Source organism: Miniopterus schreibersii, assembly GCF_964146895.1.
Source record: "Miniopterus schreibersii genome assembly, chromosome: 12".
Classification (NCBI taxonomy): Eukaryota; Metazoa; Chordata; class Mammalia; order Chiroptera; family Miniopteridae; genus Miniopterus; species Miniopterus schreibersii.
Window position 1 is genome coordinate 67,268,338 of NC_138112.1, and position 15,802 is coordinate 67,284,139.

The window sequence follows — 15,802 nt, forward strand, 5'->3', positions numbered from 1 at the left end:
AAACCGGGTTCCTTCATGGGGCCCGGGGACTGCCTTGGAGGTTCACAAGGAGACCAAGAACTGTCCTGGCTTCAACCAGGTAGCTCTGCTCTCAATACTGGGCCTCCTCATCAACTTTCATTTGATGGGTCTTGTGGTTTAAGGGGGGGTGGGGGGAGGAGCCAAGAAGCTGTGGTTTGCTGAGATTGAAATTCAAAGTGATGGGGAAACCCCCAGGGGTAGATGCTCACCCGAGAGCCATTTCCTGGGCCCTGCTCTGTGGCTGCTCTGCACAGGGCACTGGGGAGAGACATGCTCTGCCCCCCAAGAGCTCACAGACATGAAAACACAGAGTGTGACGAGGCTCTGAGAGGATTCCCAGGTGGCCTGGTAACTGGGGAGGGCACTCAGTCCAGGCCAAGGTGGGGAGCTGCTCAGGGAGGGTTAGGAAGATAACATTAGAATTGAGTCTCTGAGGGACAGTAGGAGTTTGCCCAGAAAAGAAGTGGAAGGGTGCTATCCACAATGTCCTTATGTGATACCGACCCATGGCCCCATGGCGTGTTCTGGGTCCTGTTGGGCTCCTTGGGCGCCTCACAGAGCTGAAAATGTACCAGGTCCAGCAAACGCTCAATGGCTGGTGCCCCAGCTTCCACTTCCTGGGTACATGTCAGGCAGCAGCAAGCCTCAGATGATCTGAGGTGAACAAGACAGCCTTGTGCCCCCCACCCTCCAAGTCACACTTCAGTCCCACACCCACCTGATCTGTCTGTGGCGGGTTTGTTCAGAAGGGACAAGCAGTGGTGTGCTGGTACATGTTTAAGTGGCTTTCTGGGGGTGGAGGGCCCTGATTTGTGTGTGTAAGTGCTCCCACCATGGCTGATTTCAAGCGCCCCGCTAGATTGAACCCAGAGTGTGTTAGAGATGTGTGTAGTCAGGAACCGAGGCCTGAAGAGCAGGCTCCTGTACACCTCTGGCGAGGGACATGTAAGACCATCCCTGCTCCTGGGCCTGTCAAGGAGACAGACCTCAGGCTCAGGGGAACTGGCTAGTCCCAGGGCTGCTGGGGAAGAGGGTGCTGGGCCCCCAGCCATTGTGGGAGTATGGAAAGAATAACATGAAAGTTACTCATACTAAGGTGTGAATGACTGATGTAAATCTAGCCAGGAAAGGCTTGGCTGCTTCTTATCTGTGTCCTGCTGTGTCACCCTCCTCTCCTTGCCCCAACAGCCTCTCTCCTTGCAGACCCAGCCCCCTCCCTGACCTCCATCCAGGTGCTGGAGAATTCGATGCCCATCACCGCCCAGTACTGTGTTCCGGGGGACGCCTGCAGGTGGGCTTGACTCCCTCCCTCACCCCAAGGACAGGTTCCCTCAGGTGACCTGAGCCTAGGCAGTAGAGATGTCTAGATCTTGCCCCCCTCAGGGAGGAACTCCCCCCACAAGGTGGCACAGTCCCTTTCTAGACCCCTGAAGGGTTCCAGCATAGACTGGGGGCTGAGGAGTCTACTGGGGTGGGGGCCTGTGGGGTGGCCTTGGGCTGAGGAGCCAGCTTTGCCCTTTCAGGCCTGGGAACTTCACCTACCACATCCCTGTCAGCAGCAGCACCCCACTGCACCTCAGCCTGACCCTGCAGATGAAGTGAGTGCGGTGTCGGGGAGGGAAGAGACAGCGGTCCCTGGCAACTGGGAGGGGGGCTGAGGAGGGATGCTCACTTTTCCTGGGCTTTGGTTCCTCATCTGTAGAATGGGCTGGGCTGCTGCCTTGCAGGGGCCTTGAGGACCCTATGGGATGGTGGACAGGGAAGGGTGTATAGCCATCTATGGCCTTGACTGTTAGCATCGTTTTCAGGCTGAGGATTCTGTGGCTTGTGTCAGTGGGGCAGGGGAGGTGGAGTGGAGGGCTGGCTGGGAGGAGGCTGGGGCGGAGGACCTCAGAACCCACTTCCCAGCTACCTGGGCCTTTCCCAGCTCCTCATTCCCCGTGTCCGTGGTGCTGTGCAGCCTGAGGTCGGAGGAGCCGTGTGAGGAGGGGGGCTCTCCACAGAGCCTCCATACCCACCAGGACACTCAGGTAGGGGGCAGCTGGGAGGCTGTGGGCCTACCAGGCCCCAGAGCACAACGGGGCCCCCAAATGGGTGAGGAGAGGGAGCCAGGGGTCAGAGTGAAGGTGTATCCACAAGGGACACTTTGGGTCTGGGCCTCTGGGCCCTGGGGAGGGGGCATATGTACACCAGTTACTGCTAAGCATTTCCTGTCCCCTGCTCTGTCCTGTCCCTGCCCTGACAGAGCCCTGGGGAAGAAATCGGTTCCACAAGGACTAACTTAAGTGCAGTGGTGGGAACAGGGACAGGGAGGGAGTCCTGGGAGCCCATGGCAGGGAGAGCTAACCTCGTCTGATCTTAGGGTCAGGACAGCCACTGAAAAAAGTCATGTTTAATTAAGATGAGACCTGAAGGACAGTTTGGGGAGTGTCCCAGGAGAGGTGAACAGCACATGCAGAGATCTAGAGGACAGGGAGGGTGTGGCATGCTGGCAGAGTTGGAAACACGGTGGGGGCTGTGAGTCAGCAGGCCAGCTGGGCGGGGGGCCTAGACCTCACGCTCAGGCTGGGGAAGTGGCCCAGTTCCATCTGGATTTGGGGAGACCCCTCAGGATACATGTAGGGGGCTATCTCCTGCCCTGGGAACCAAGTGGCTGGGATTCTGTCACTGTCTAATTTCTCCCTAGCCATGACCTGAAGTTGTGACTCTCAGCACAAGTTAAGGGAATTTCTTCTCACCCTTCATGTGTTTAGTCAACAAATATTCACTGGGACCCCCTGTGGCAGGCCCTGTGCTGGGCCCAGCCGTGGGGAGACAGCAGTGCAGGGTTCACGGGCCTTGCCTTCCAGCAGTGCACTGGCAGGGAGAAAGATGTGCAGAAAGGAACCCGAATAGAGGGTAGAGTGAGTGAGAACCCCAGAGGCCCAGGTGCTGCGGCCCCACAGAGAGGGGGGAGCACAGGGAATGGAGGGAGAGCCCAGCAGGGCGCTCAGTAGACGTGGAGCTCTGGCCTCAGCGTGCATACTGCAGGGTGAAGCCAGAGCCTCAGATAGGAGATGGGCAAGCTACCCGCACTGGGCTTCACACTGCCCTGGCAGGGAAAGAGCACGACAGACCTGGGTTTGAAGTCCTGTTCTGCCACACGTCACCGTGTGGCTTTAGGCAAGTAACTCAGTTTCCCATCTGTAAGTAGCGCCACCTCACTGGGTTGTAGTGAAAGTGGGTTAATGAAATACTTGATGTGCCCAGAGCGTAGTGGGTAGGAGGGAAGGCAGACAGGATGGGGAGGAGAGGCAGCTGTGGGCTGCAGGTACTTGGCACGGTTGCATTGAGGGTGGCTGCCATTGTGCCCCAAAGCAGAACCTGCTCCCGCCCATCTCTCTTCAGAGATGCTTTTCCTTTCCTTTCCAGCTTGGCCTCAGAGCACAGGCTGTGGTGGCCATGCGACAGGAACACTGGTTAGGGTAGGGCAGGGGGCTGTCCTGACCACTCTCCACTCTTTCTCCAGGGCATTTCCCACCAGTGGCCAGTAACCATCCCATCCTTCCGTGAATTCACCTACCACTTCCAGGTGGCATTGCTGGTGAGCACAGGCACCTGTCTGTCCCAGAGGTCCAGGCACCTTTATCTGTGTGGGGCTTGGGGGGGGGGGGGCGCGTGTTGCAGAGCTCAGGGCAGGAGTTGGGGCAGTGTCAGGCAATGTCAGCAGGGGGAATGCCTCCTGCCTTGCAACCCCCAAGCCACCTCACCGTCCCCCTGCGCTTCTACCCAGGGTCAGGCCAACTGCAGTGCGGAGGCCCGGGTCCGGCAGGCCACAGACTACTACTTCCGCTTCTACCGCCTGTGTGACTGAGCTGCCCTCCCAAGGCAGCCCCACACCAGGGCCCGGGGTCCCCGGCGCCCCTTCCACACTGAATGCAGTTGTTACACTGGAGCCTGCGCCCACCAGCTCTCCATTCACTGGCACTCCCTCCCTCAGAGACTGAGCTGGGCCTGGCCCTCCTGCCTGGTGAAACTGGAAGTCCTCACACTGGAGCTGCTGTTCTTGCTGATCCCTCCTCCCACACCCTGGAGGGAACCAGAGACCTCCTGGGGCCAGGACAGGTCTAGTTCACATCTGTCCAGGTGTGGTTGGAGGGCTGGCTTCAGGTGCCCTGGAGGCAAGGGGAAGCCTGGGACTCTGTCCGGAGCCCACCCTCCCTGCCTCCCCATTGGAGACTGGGAGCTCCATTTTGGCCCTCAGAGAGGAACTGCCTGCCTTTGAGATCAGAGGGGGCTTGGCTGGAGCCCTGAGACTTGGCTGGGACCATGCATCAGTGGAGGGCAAATAGCCCTCACCCTCGAAGCTGCTCCCCAAGGGGTAGCGAGGTGGTGGACTTTGGGGGTTTGACTGTTACGCTGGACTTGCACTTCGAAGCCTTAAGTGTGGCCTGGAAGTCTCTTCTTCATGAGGGCTTGGCTCCAAGAGCTCCCAGGGCAGCTGAAGCCAGCGCTGGATGGGTTGGAGACTGACCACGTGCCTTATGTACACTTAGTGCCTGGCTGAACCATTGGGGCCAGTGGGCCAGACAGGCCTCGGAGCCTTGAACCTGGAGTGTCTTGTAAGGGAAGTTCCCTGTGAGCTTCCAGTGGTACAGCCCCAAGGCCTGGGCTCCTGGGAGCTGCCATAGCTCACAGTTGTGTCAGTGACCCATCATTCTCTGAGCAGAGGAGCAGGAATCCTTGCAAGGCATCAGGCCATCTTGGCTGATGCGTGGATGCAGATAGCTTTCACTGTTATTAATGAATTACTAAAATGCACTTAAACCAGAACGGGAGTGGAAGGATGGTGATGGAAAGCCCAGAGTGGGCCAGAACCCTGGGATGACATTTGGAAAGACAGGGCCCTGGCTCTGATCTGTCCCAGGGAGCCTTGAGATACCCATCCCACTCCTGACCACCAAGACTCTGGCTTCTCCCTCCATTCTTGTCTGCTGGTGGCCTCGTCTCCCCAAATCAAGGGCTCCCATGCTAAGCTTGGACAGCCAAGCTGGAGGGACCCATGCTTGGCAGTAGGGCCCATCTCTGCCCATTCCTTCTAGGAGTGGAGCGGTAGGCCTAGGTTAGGGCAGAAGTCCTATCTCAGATGCCAATGTTAACCTGTCTTAGTGGGTGCCTGCAGCATTCTGAGGCTACATCTGGCTCATAGGAGTGTGGAAATCATTTAGCCATGTCTAATATGGGTTCAGATAAAAGGACAGGACTTCCCATACGTCCTTGCTCTGTGGTGGTCTGCCACTATTTTGGGAACCAGGCCTTGCCCCTCTTACCTCTCATTCTCAGCTCTGAATGGGAGGCCTTTCTGTAGGGGTGGGGGGTTGAATCTTGAAAAAGCCTATGAACTGCGGGCCCCCTTCTGCAATGGATCTCAAAGCACTTATCCTCAGGATGAGGAGACACCGGAGGATGGGGGCTAATAGGGATACCTGGCCACTCAGCCCTCTCCCCAATGTGGCACGACTCCCTCATTCTGACATAGGAATTACTTGGCTCTCATACCATATAGGGGGCCTAGCCTTAGGACTGCTCTGTTCTCTCTCCTGCCATGGGGGGAACCTCCTTAAATGCCTTAAAACTGCTGAGCCCCGCTCCCTGTAATAAGATTCTTGGGCTTCCTCAGTGGGGTGTGTGTTCTTGGACTGTGGCCTCTCAGTCCTTAACTGGATAGTGACCCTCCACTGCCCTCTGGAGCCCATCTGGACACAGCATAGCCCCAATCTGGTTAGCAGCTGGCTGTTTCCATGCCTGGGGTGGGGATCCTCAGTGCAGGGGTTGGGGCCAAGCAGGGGCTCCAAGCTGCTAGAGCAGGGTCAACCTTGGACCAAAGTTGCCTTAAGCCCAATAAGGTGAAAGGGCCTCAGGGAAAGTGAATGGGCCACCTGCTAGAAGCTGACGGCTGCCTGGCTGGTGCTGGTGAGTGGGTGTCTTGGCTCCCTGCTGTACCCGGGGGTCCAGCAGCCCTCTCTCCCTTTCTCTCTCCCCTTTGGCATTTATTCCTGTAGCCACTGGGCTAACTTCCCCCAAGCTTCAAGCTGTACATAGGGCCTCTCAATGCACAACACCCCTGCCCTCATAGATCTCCAGTAAATACCTGCGTGTGCACAGAGCGCCCCTCTCCCCGTTAACTCCCAGTTCCCGTCCCTGAGCTTTGACTCCTATTTATCATGTACCCACTCTGACTCTGGTGTGGACAGAGGGAAGCAGCTCTGGGCCTGTTTGCTTCCTGTCCCCTGAACTCTTCTTTTCTTCTAAAGTAAATACACGTATATAAATAAATGTATAAATATGGCTTTGTATCTGAGCTTGCCTCCCTGTCTCTTCTTGAGATTGTTCTGGTGGGAAATGGAGTCACTTTTGGGGCTAGGATCTACTGGAATCTCGGATCCCTCAGCCAGATGAATGCTTCATAGTCCATTATTCTTAGCTTCATGCTAGGCTTGGGAACAAGGCTCAGCAGCCCCCTTCCCTAGCCACACCCCAGGGACCTACCACTGCCCTGTTCGGGTTAAAGGCAGCCACCCTAGGAAAAAGCTTTTTAGGGGACAAGCTGAACCTTTGCCAGGGTTCCCAGCCCAGAGAAGAGTGGCTACATTTGGAGCAGAGGACTGGCCCAGGGCGCACTTGATTGGTGCGGGTTCCTAGAGAAGTTTGTCTAGAAACAACAGAAGAGAGTATGCCTGTTCCTGCCTATCCACAGGTAAGCCTTCAATTACAATGGCAAGACACCCCTCCTGCACCCCCTTTGCTCCTCATAGGTAGAGAGCAGGCATCCCAGCAGCAGGAACCATCTGAAAGGCAGAAGAGAAGTGGGAAGAGCTGGAACTGGGGAAGTCAGGTAGGTCTCAGCACCAGCACCCACTCCCACCCTGCGGAATGAGCACCAGACCAGACAGTCACACATCTGCCTTTATTGTGAGCAGCAGGCGGGACACTTCCAGCAATAGTAAAAAAATTAATTTACAAAAGCAGAGATTCAGTGAAGCTGCCTGGTTGGAACCTGGAAGAGGAGAGGGGTATCAAAATGAGACCAAAGATCCCCCTTTCCACCCACTTTTCTTACTGAGCCCCTATGCTCCTAGGGTAAAGACTGAGGGGCACACTTCTTTGAAGCTGAGCCACCAGAGTCAATTCTCAAGATCTGTTTGGTTTTTTGCAAGTTTTCTGCAAGTTTTTTGTTTTTCTTCTCTCAGTCAAGATTTATTTCAATGGCTGAAACATTCAGACTAATCAAAATAGTTCTCTTTGCAGCAAGTTTTAAGTCCTAGACCCTGACCCCTTCTGGCCCACTCCCCAGCAGCCTCTCCAAGTTATTGATGTATGACATATAAGAACGCAGATGCATAACCACAGGAAGCTTGAGCCACAGCCCTATGTAGTACATCCCAGAGCCAGATCGAGGCCCTGGGCAGTGTACAGAATTCAGAACTGACAAAGTAGGTCACACTTGGCTCAAATCCCCATTAGGAATAGGGAAAGCGGCACATATGTCTGGTGTCCCTATCCTGCTGAGTCTGTCTCCATTAATTAAGGGGTCTTGCAGGCCTGAGGACCCCACTGATGTGGGGGTGGGCGGTTTCTCTGGCGCCCCACCCTGCCACAGCTCTTACCCTTGGGAGCTCATACGTAGATGCCAACCCAGAGCAGCAGGAAGAGGACCCCAAAGCCCATGAAGAGTGAGGCCACCAAGGAAATGAGGAGCTCTTTGTAGATGTCCCGAGTGTACTTGGTGGATGTGACCTCGTAACTGGTAAGACGGTTAAGGAGAAGCAAAGGGATGGACTGCACAGAGCAGGAAGCATGGCTACTGCAGCTCTTAGAGAAAGGTATGGGTTATGGGCTTTCTGGGAAGTTTGTCTGGCTTGGTGCAGCCAGGCAGAGAAGCCCAAGAGATGACCTAGGCTCTGTTGCTCCATACTACCCCTCTACTATCCTGGAAGAAAATGAGGCCCAAAGGGGTTAGGTCACTTACCCCAGGTCACACAGCTAATGAATGGTGGAGCTAGACTAGTCCTCAAATCTCCTGACACCAGAAGGCACCCCTCCCTATACCACTTTTCCAACCAGATCTACTCCCAGCCTCCAATCCAGCCAGGCCCTCTGCTTACTGTCCTAGAAATCTGAATAGCAAACTGGGCCCACATGACCGTGAACATCAATGGCCTTCCTTCAACCCCCTTACTCCTCCCATCCCCACACCAGGACAAAACTGGCAGGGTGCATGTACTACCCAGCATGATTCCTGCCTCAGTTTCCAACATCACTAATTCTGGCTCACTCATTCAGTGGAAGGATACACGAAGAACCAGGCGGTGAAGAACATGCCAATGGCCAACAGTACCACGGTCAGATGGGGGAAGACAGCTGGGTTCACTGGGCTGGTGTATCTGCTCATGGCCTCGAGCTCCTAGGGAAAGGCATGAGATCAGAGCCATGAAAGAATCCCACAACTTCAACCTGGGGGGATTATGGGGTTATCAAGGAGCCTCGTGCTGCTGTGACTGCTTAAGGCCTGTTTCAGCCTGGGAAATATGGAAATCCTTCAGAACCAACATCAAGTGATTCAATTCGGGAATGGCAACAATTACATCTGAAACTAAGGTGGCACTTCGTCTTTTCAATACAAAACAAGAAGGGTGGCTGAGAGTCAGAGGCTGGGGCATAGAAGGTGACTAATTAGTTATAGATCAATGGCCCTCAATATTTTCTGAGGTTACTGACCGCTATGAAGAAAAAAAAAAAAAAGTATGGACTCTCTTTCTGAGAAAAACCACATATAAGAAAAAGTCTGGCCTTGGCCAGGTTGCTCAACTGGTTAGAGTACCATCCTGATACACCAAGGTTGCGGGTTCGATCTCTGGTCAAGGCAAGTACAAGAATCAACCAATGAGTGCATAAGCAAGTGGAACAACAAATTGATGTTTCTCGCTCTCTCCCTTCCTCTCTCTCTCTCTCTAAAATTAATAAAAATTAAAAAGAAAAGAAAAATTCTGCCTGTAATTTTAGGAGTTTTATGGCTCCATGTCTGTGGACACTGGACCGGTACCCAGATGTCCACTTCTAATTCTGTATTATTCTCACTATGCCATTACAGAATCTCAGGATCTAGAGGCAAAAGACATCAGTTAAAATTCTGGCTCTAGTGAATAACACACTTCTCAGTCATGGTGTTATAACACCTCACAGGGTCGATGTATGATTTAAGAAAGATGACGAATGTCAAAGCATCTGGCTACTGCCTGGCATAGAGCAGTCCCTCAATAGGTGTTTGTTTTCTTCCCAAAGTTTAGGGACGATTATGAGGTAATGCCTGTGAAAGAGGGCTGTAAACATACAGTTCTGTACAAATGTTAACTTCCATTGTCACCCACCAGCCAATGCTTCTAAGATCCTGAACATAACAACTCTAGAGAAGTAAATTGACCCCATTGTTCTAAGAGACACTGGAATTCAATTCGGTAAACATTTATGCCCCCCACCCAAAATGATAAAGACAATCGCTGCCATTTATTGAGCCTCCAATTGCAGGCACTGGGAATACAAAGATGAATAGACATCGTTTCAGGGCTAGAGGCACGTCAGATGGTGGTTACTAGGAGGCGTGGCAGATAACAATGAAGTCCGGGACACGAGGCAAGAGGTCTGTACAGAGATTGTGGGAGCTCCCAGGAGAGGCCAACAGCCTGAAAGAGGTGGAAATGCTTCACCAGGAGGGTGACATTTGCCCAGGGCCTTGTAGTATGAGTACGAGTTCGGCAGGGGGAAGAAATGTCGAGGTAGAGAGAACAGCTTGATCACAAATAAAAGAGATAAAAGCTCCAAGATATTAAAATGCACCTCACGCCCCCCACCCCTAAAACTGGCGAGATCAAAACCTCAACCTAAGGAGTCCATGGCAAGGGGCTTCCCTTCCCCGCCCCTCAGCCCAAGCGGGAGGATATGGGAGCCTCCCGCTCTCTAGATCAAGGGCGTCCGAGGTCCCTGCGGGAGAAACGGGGTGTGGGACGGGCCCGAGGGGCGCTCACAGTCCTGTTCCAAACTCCCCTCAACGCTCTCACCATTTTGCCTGGCACTGGTAATCCGCTGCTCCGCCACCGGAAAAACACGTCGGCAGGAGCCGGTGAGCCGTTCAGTCGGAAGAGGAAGTGGCACCCGTGCAGGTGGCATTGTGGGACTTGTAGTCCTGTTGTTTCTGATGGAGCAGGAGCTGGCGCCTGCGAGGACCTTGGGTGGAGTGAGGGCAAGCGGTGGAGGCGGGTGGGGTAAGGTCACCGAGAAAGTCCGTCCACCACGAGGGGACTTTGCCGTGACAGAAGCTGGCCGAGAGGTGGGGCCTGCACTACTCTTCCCAGGAGGCTGTGCGCAGCGGCGGGTCACGTGACGGGAGCGCGGGCTTTGGAAGGCGGTAGAGCGAGAGAAGACCCGCGGGCGAGCTGAGGCGGGAGCGGGAGTGAGGACTGTGCCAGGCGACACCGGACCAAGCGCTAGCTGCTGATCCCTCGCGCCCCGAAGACCAGGTGAGACCCCGTGGGAAGCGTCTGGAGAGCGGCGGGGCTTGCTTTGCGCTGGGTGCTGTCGGGGGCCGGCCGCCGCGCGGGGCTGAGTCGCGAGTGCGGTCCCGCCGCTTTCCCGCTGTGGGACTAGGGCCAGTCGCGGAACCTCCGAGCTGCTTTATTCATTTGTAGACAGGATAATAACTCCACCTCCTGGGGTCGTGGTGTGTTTTGACGAAGATCCTGCATGAGAAACAGTCTTGAACTTCGCTTGTTTAGACCCCGCTGTTGGATGCTGTGGCGGGATGACCGGCTCGCAAGGCATTGTCCTCTCAGTATACGTTCTGGCCAAGCAGCCGGCTTGAGGCGTGAACCCAGAGCATCTCGTGGGTGCTGGAGGGGGCGTCCACAGGGCACCTAATGCGTGTCGCGAGTAAAGACCAAACGGAAACGGCTTAGTAATGTCACACACCCAGTGACTTAGTGATGCTCCCCGGGCGGTAAATACCGGTGGTAAATGCTCGCGCCTCGATTCAAGGCCACTGCCATTCACAGGGGAACTAGAATGAGATGAACCTTGAAGAAGGGGCCGGAGGGTGGCAGGTGGAGGGCATAGCCGAGCAGAAGTGAGAAAAGGCAGGCCTCGGTCCAGCCTTTTCATTGGGACCCGGACTGAAGGGGGGCTGGGAACCAGGGCACAGAAGATCTAGATGGCATGCGGAGGTGTTTGAACTTAATTAGGAGGAGGCTGTAACAGGGTCACTTATGCTTTTAGGAAGAACCCTGTGAGGGAAGAATGGAGACAATCAAAAGGCCTAGTGTTATATTTCGTAGAGTGTTGGACACAGACCACCAGTGGGCACATGATGACTTCAAGTGAGGGACACACACACAAAATCCATTTTAACTGTTATGAATAGTTATACATTTAACACATTAAAATGGACCGATATAAGAGACATTGCTTACGATGAGTTCTCTTTTTCAAGTTATCTTAGTTTTGAAACAGTGGTGTTCATTTCATTTCACTTTTAAGCGAATGAAAGTACAGGTTTTAATGGAAGTAGCAAAATTGTGAGGGTGAGTTTTTATTTGTTAAGGAGCCTGAACCACAGAAATGCATTGCTGGGCTGAGTGACTAGATCAGAGCCTGGGGTATGGTAGGAGCCATGGAATTCACGTTTCAAACTTAGGGGTGGAGAGAACATACAAGAGAAAGACTTAAAACTCCTACAACATCAGGGTAGAAATACAAACTCGTAAATGCTGAGGGGATACTGAAGGGAGGTTAGTGCTGTGTGTACTCCCACATAGCACTCCTATTCTTCAGGGCTGCTGTATCAGTCAGGGCTCTCCAGAGAAAGAGAACAAATAGATATAGAGGATAATGCAGACCTAGAGACTTATTTTAAGGAATTGGCTCAGGTAATTGTAGGGGTTGGCAAGCTTGAAAATTGTAGGGCAGGTCATCAGGTGGGGAACTCAGGCAGGAGTTGATGCTGCAGTCTTGAGGCAGATTTTTCTTCATGAAAGCTCAGTTTTTGCTGTTAGGGTTGTTCAGATGACTTGGATGAGGTCCACCCCATAATGGAGAGCAATCTCTCTTACTTAAAGTCAGCTGATGATAGATGTTAGCCACATCTACAAAGTAATGTCACAGCAACACCTGGATTAGTGTTTGGATAAATAACTGGGCCTAGCCAAGATGACACAGAAAACTAACCATCAGAGCTGCTAAGGAGAGGGAGGTGGAGGAATGACTTAGGGGAGAATGAATGTGATTTTCACATATTGGCGAGATGGATGCTTGTGTGTTTCTTTTACCACTTTACACATTCAGTCGTGTATTATAGTTGCTTTGGTATCTGTCTCGTCTCGCCTTTGTCTAACCAGTATTTGCCTGTCCTTTTCTCAGTCTTGCCTTTGTGATCCCTGGACTCCTCAAGCTGGGCTAGGCACACTCTGGATTTGCATGGTCTTGATGCAGACATCTGTCATAGCCCTTATTGCAGGCCAGTCCTGTTGCCTTAAAGCCTGTGAAGGGCATCAACAGACTCTTGTTCCTCTTGGTGCCCAGTTCATTTGCACTCAGGAAGCCTGTTAGTATTAGTTGAGTGGCGTTCCTTGCTAGACTGTAAGTTTCTTGGCCATGGAAACCTTGTCTTGTTCATCTTTTCCTCTTCTGCTGTGCCGACTTGGTATCATCTTTGTTGTGCTAAATTTATTTAGCTGAAGGCATGACAGTGGTGAGACAGCACCAGTTATAACCTTTTTTTTTTGTTTTTTTGCATCCTTTAAATTCCCCCTTGTCTCGCTTTCCTTTCTTTTTTAGCTGTTCCTCCTCTGAATTGCTATGGGTATTCAAGGCCTGGCCAAACTGATTGCTGATGTGGCCCCCAGTGCCATTCGGGAGAATGACATCAAGAGCTACTTTGGCCGCAAGGTGGCCATCGATGCCTCCATGAGCATTTATCAGTTCCTGATTGCTGTTCGCCAGGGTGGCGATGTGCTGCAGAATGAGGAGGGTGAGACCACCAGCCACCTGATGGGCATGTTCTACCGCACCATCCGCATGATAGAGAATGGCATCAAGCCCGTGTATGTCTTTGATGGCAAGCCGCCACAGCTGAAGTCAGGTGAGCTGGCCAAACGCAGTGAGCGGCGGGCAGAGGCAGAGAAGCATCTGCATCAAGCTCAGGCTGCTGGGGCCGAGGAGGATGTGGAGAAGTTTACTAAGCGGCTGGTGAAGGTCACCAAGCAGCACAATGATGAGTGCAAGCATCTACTGAGCCTCATGGGCATCCCGTACCTTGATGCACCCAGTGAGGCAGAGGCCAGCTGTGCAGCCCTGGTGAAGGCTGGCAAAGTCTATGCTGCGGCCACAGAAGACATGGACTGTCTCACCTTTGGCAGCCCTGTGCTAATGCGGCACCTGACAGCCAGTGAGGCCAAGAAGCTGCCCATCCAGGAGTTTCACCTGAGCCGGATTCTGCAGGAGCTAGGCCTCAACCAGGAGCAGTTTGTGGACCTGTGCATCCTGCTGGGCAGTGACTACTGTGAGAGCATTCGGGGCATTGGGCCTAAGCGGGCTGTGGACCTCATCCAGAAGCACAAGAGCATTGAGGAGATTGTACGCCGACTTGATCCGAACAAGTACCCTGTGCCAGAAAATTGGCTCCACAAGGAGGCCCAGCAGCTCTTCCTAGAGCCTGAGGTGCTGGACCCGGAATCTGTGGAGCTGAAGTGGAGTGAGCCAAATGAAGAAGAGCTCGTCAGATTCATGTGTGGTGAAAAGCAGTTCTCTGAGGAGCGAATCCGCAGTGGGGTCAAGCGGCTGAGCAAGAGTCGCCAAGGGAGCACCCAGGGCCGCCTGGAAGATTTCTTTAAGGTGACTGGCTCTCTCTCTTCAGCTAAGCGCAAGGAGCCAGGACCCAAGGGTTCTGCTAAGAAGAAGGCAAAAACTGGGGCAGCAGGGAAGTTTAAAAGGGGGAAATAAATGAGTTTCCCTTCATTATACCTCCTTGACCCCAGAATATCTATCTTGTACCCTCAAGAGCTAGCGCTAGAGAAACCTCCATGGGGCAGGGAGGGGATTGCATTGCTTCTCCAGGACTACCCTTCTCAGTAGTGATTTTCCCTTTTTTACTTGATCTTATAGCAGGAAGGCCACAGAGGTACTTTGTTTTCTTCTTTTTTAGCTCAGGAAAGTATGTCAGGCTCAAACCACCTTTCAGTCAATTTAATGAACACTGAATCCATTGTTACATAAAAGTGATAGCAACAAGTTTTAAAGATGGGGGGAAGATAAAATGGTGGAGACAAAAGACTATGGAAATGATTTCCAAGCTGGCCAACTGTTAGCCAGTGGTGGTGGAACCAGATTGCACTTTTCTCTCTGGTTCACCCTTGACCCACCCTGAAGGATAGCCAGCCAGAAAGATTCAGCCTTAACAGATAGGAAGAGCTACTGAGAAATAAGACAGGCAGAGAGCTAGAGTCCCTGGAGTTGGAAACATGGGTTTGATTACTGGCTGTGTGTCCTGGGATGGGCAGAAACTTGAACTTGCTATGTAACTTGAATCTTTAGTTGTTATTAACAAGGCATAAGGTGGCTTAGTTCTCATGGCCTCTCTGAGGCAGTCAACTGACTTGAGACTTTGGGATAAGATGCTGTTGTCATGTTATATTTTTGTTTAAACATGAAAAAAGTCAATAAAATTACAAAACTAGGCAGAATGTAGTGTTCTTTTCGCTTTAAGATAACATGCTGGAATTGTACCCTATTAACAGGCGGTTTGAGTGTGACCACAAGATGGCGCTATGCTCCACTGAATGGCCAAAGGAGCGCGGGTTGTACACCAGCCATTTGGAGGACCCGTTTATCTTGCTAGGAACCGAGTTTCCAGTTTTCCAGTGTGAGATAAAGGAATTCCTTTGAGAAAGCCTCACAATTTAGATCAACTACTATAACATTCAAGCGTTTACCAGTTTGTAAATTGTGAAAGCCGCCATTCAAAACCACTTCCTTGTTCCTTTTGTGACATCAGATTCAGGTTGCTGTTTCTCACAGAGATGGGATGTTTTTGTACTTTGCAAGTTTTATAATCCTGATAAAACTTGGCGGGGAGTAGTCCTGTGTGATTTTCTAATTTTTTAGCAATCTTATCACTGCCATTTTAAGTTAATGAGGACACTTAAGTGGTCTGAAATTTAAGTTGATATTTTGACAGATTAAGCAGATAGAAGACCAAAGACAAGTGGTTTTCACAATTTTTTTTGTTTGTTAATCCTCACCCGAGGATATTTTTCCCATTGATTTTTTATTTTTTTAGAGAATGGGAGAGACATCGATTGGTTGCCTCCCAAACCAACGGCTAGGGATCGAACCTGCAACCCAGGGAGGTGCCCTTGACTGGGAATTGAACCCGGGACCCTTCACTTCACAGGCTGATGCTCTAACTACTGAGCCACACCGGCCAGGGCAGTTTTCACAATTTTTAATGGAGCAACCTATTTTTCAAATGAAAATCTTATGTAGAATCTCAGGATATAAGAGCTCCTCTGGTTGAAGTACAAATCGGATAGTCGTAACTAGGGGACTCTGAAAACAACTTGTGTACACAGAAAGTCCTATCTTGAGGGCAGGGGTCTTTGTTCTATTCACTGCCCTGTCTCCAGTTGATGAGTAAAACCATTTTTTCCCAGATTGAGCCAAGCCACACCCTTACTTCTTGAGTACCATTTTCTAATTC

At 52.2% G+C, this 15,802-nt stretch overlaps 3 protein-coding genes across 12 annotated transcripts in view; 2 read left to right on the top strand and 1 right to left on the bottom strand.

Annotated features, from left to right (window-relative positions):
* MYRF (myelin regulatory factor) overlaps positions 1 to 6,366 on the top strand; it is a 33,680-nt gene extending 27,314 nt beyond the window's left edge. For 5 of the 10 annotated variants that reach the window (XM_081155596.1, XM_081155598.1, XM_081155602.1 and 2 more), the window contains 5 exons: positions 1,210 to 1,312; positions 1,545 to 1,619; positions 1,949 to 2,051; positions 3,530 to 3,604; positions 3,794 to 6,366. In XM_081155596.1, the coding sequence (XP_081011722.1) occupies positions 1,210 to 1,312; positions 1,545 to 1,619; positions 1,949 to 2,051; positions 3,530 to 3,604; positions 3,794 to 3,874 (437 nt within the window). In that variant the 3' untranslated portion in view covers positions 3,875 to 6,366. The remainder of the gene's footprint in view (positions 1 to 1,209; positions 1,313 to 1,544; positions 1,620 to 1,948; positions 2,052 to 3,529; positions 3,605 to 3,793) is intronic. The other 5 variants (XM_081155599.1, XM_081155600.1, XM_081155604.1 and 2 more) reach the window with 3 other exon arrangements.
* Positions 6,367 to 6,948: 582 nt separating this feature from the next.
* Positions 6,949 to 10,193, bottom strand: TMEM258 (transmembrane protein 258). The gene is made up of 4 exons (XM_081153365.1): positions 10,116 to 10,193; positions 8,355 to 8,464; positions 7,668 to 7,804; positions 6,949 to 7,057 (listed from the first exon to the last, which is right to left on the bottom strand). The coding sequence occupies exons 1-3, from the start codon at positions 10,116 to 10,118 to the stop codon at positions 7,678 to 7,680; spliced, it is 240 nt and encodes a 79-aa protein (XP_081009491.1). The 5' UTR covers positions 10,119 to 10,193; the 3' UTR covers positions 6,949 to 7,057; positions 7,668 to 7,677.
* Positions 10,194 to 10,234: 41 nt separating this feature from the next.
* Positions 10,235 to 14,780, top strand: FEN1 (flap structure-specific endonuclease 1). Its single transcript, XM_081153364.1, has 2 exons — positions 10,235 to 10,574; positions 12,883 to 14,780. Exon 2 carries the CDS (start codon positions 12,904 to 12,906, stop codon positions 14,044 to 14,046), a length of 1,143 nt encoding a protein of 380 aa, XP_081009490.1. The 5' UTR covers positions 10,235 to 10,574; positions 12,883 to 12,903; the 3' UTR covers positions 14,047 to 14,780.
* The last annotated feature ends 1,022 nt before the right edge of the window (positions 14,781 to 15,802 follow it).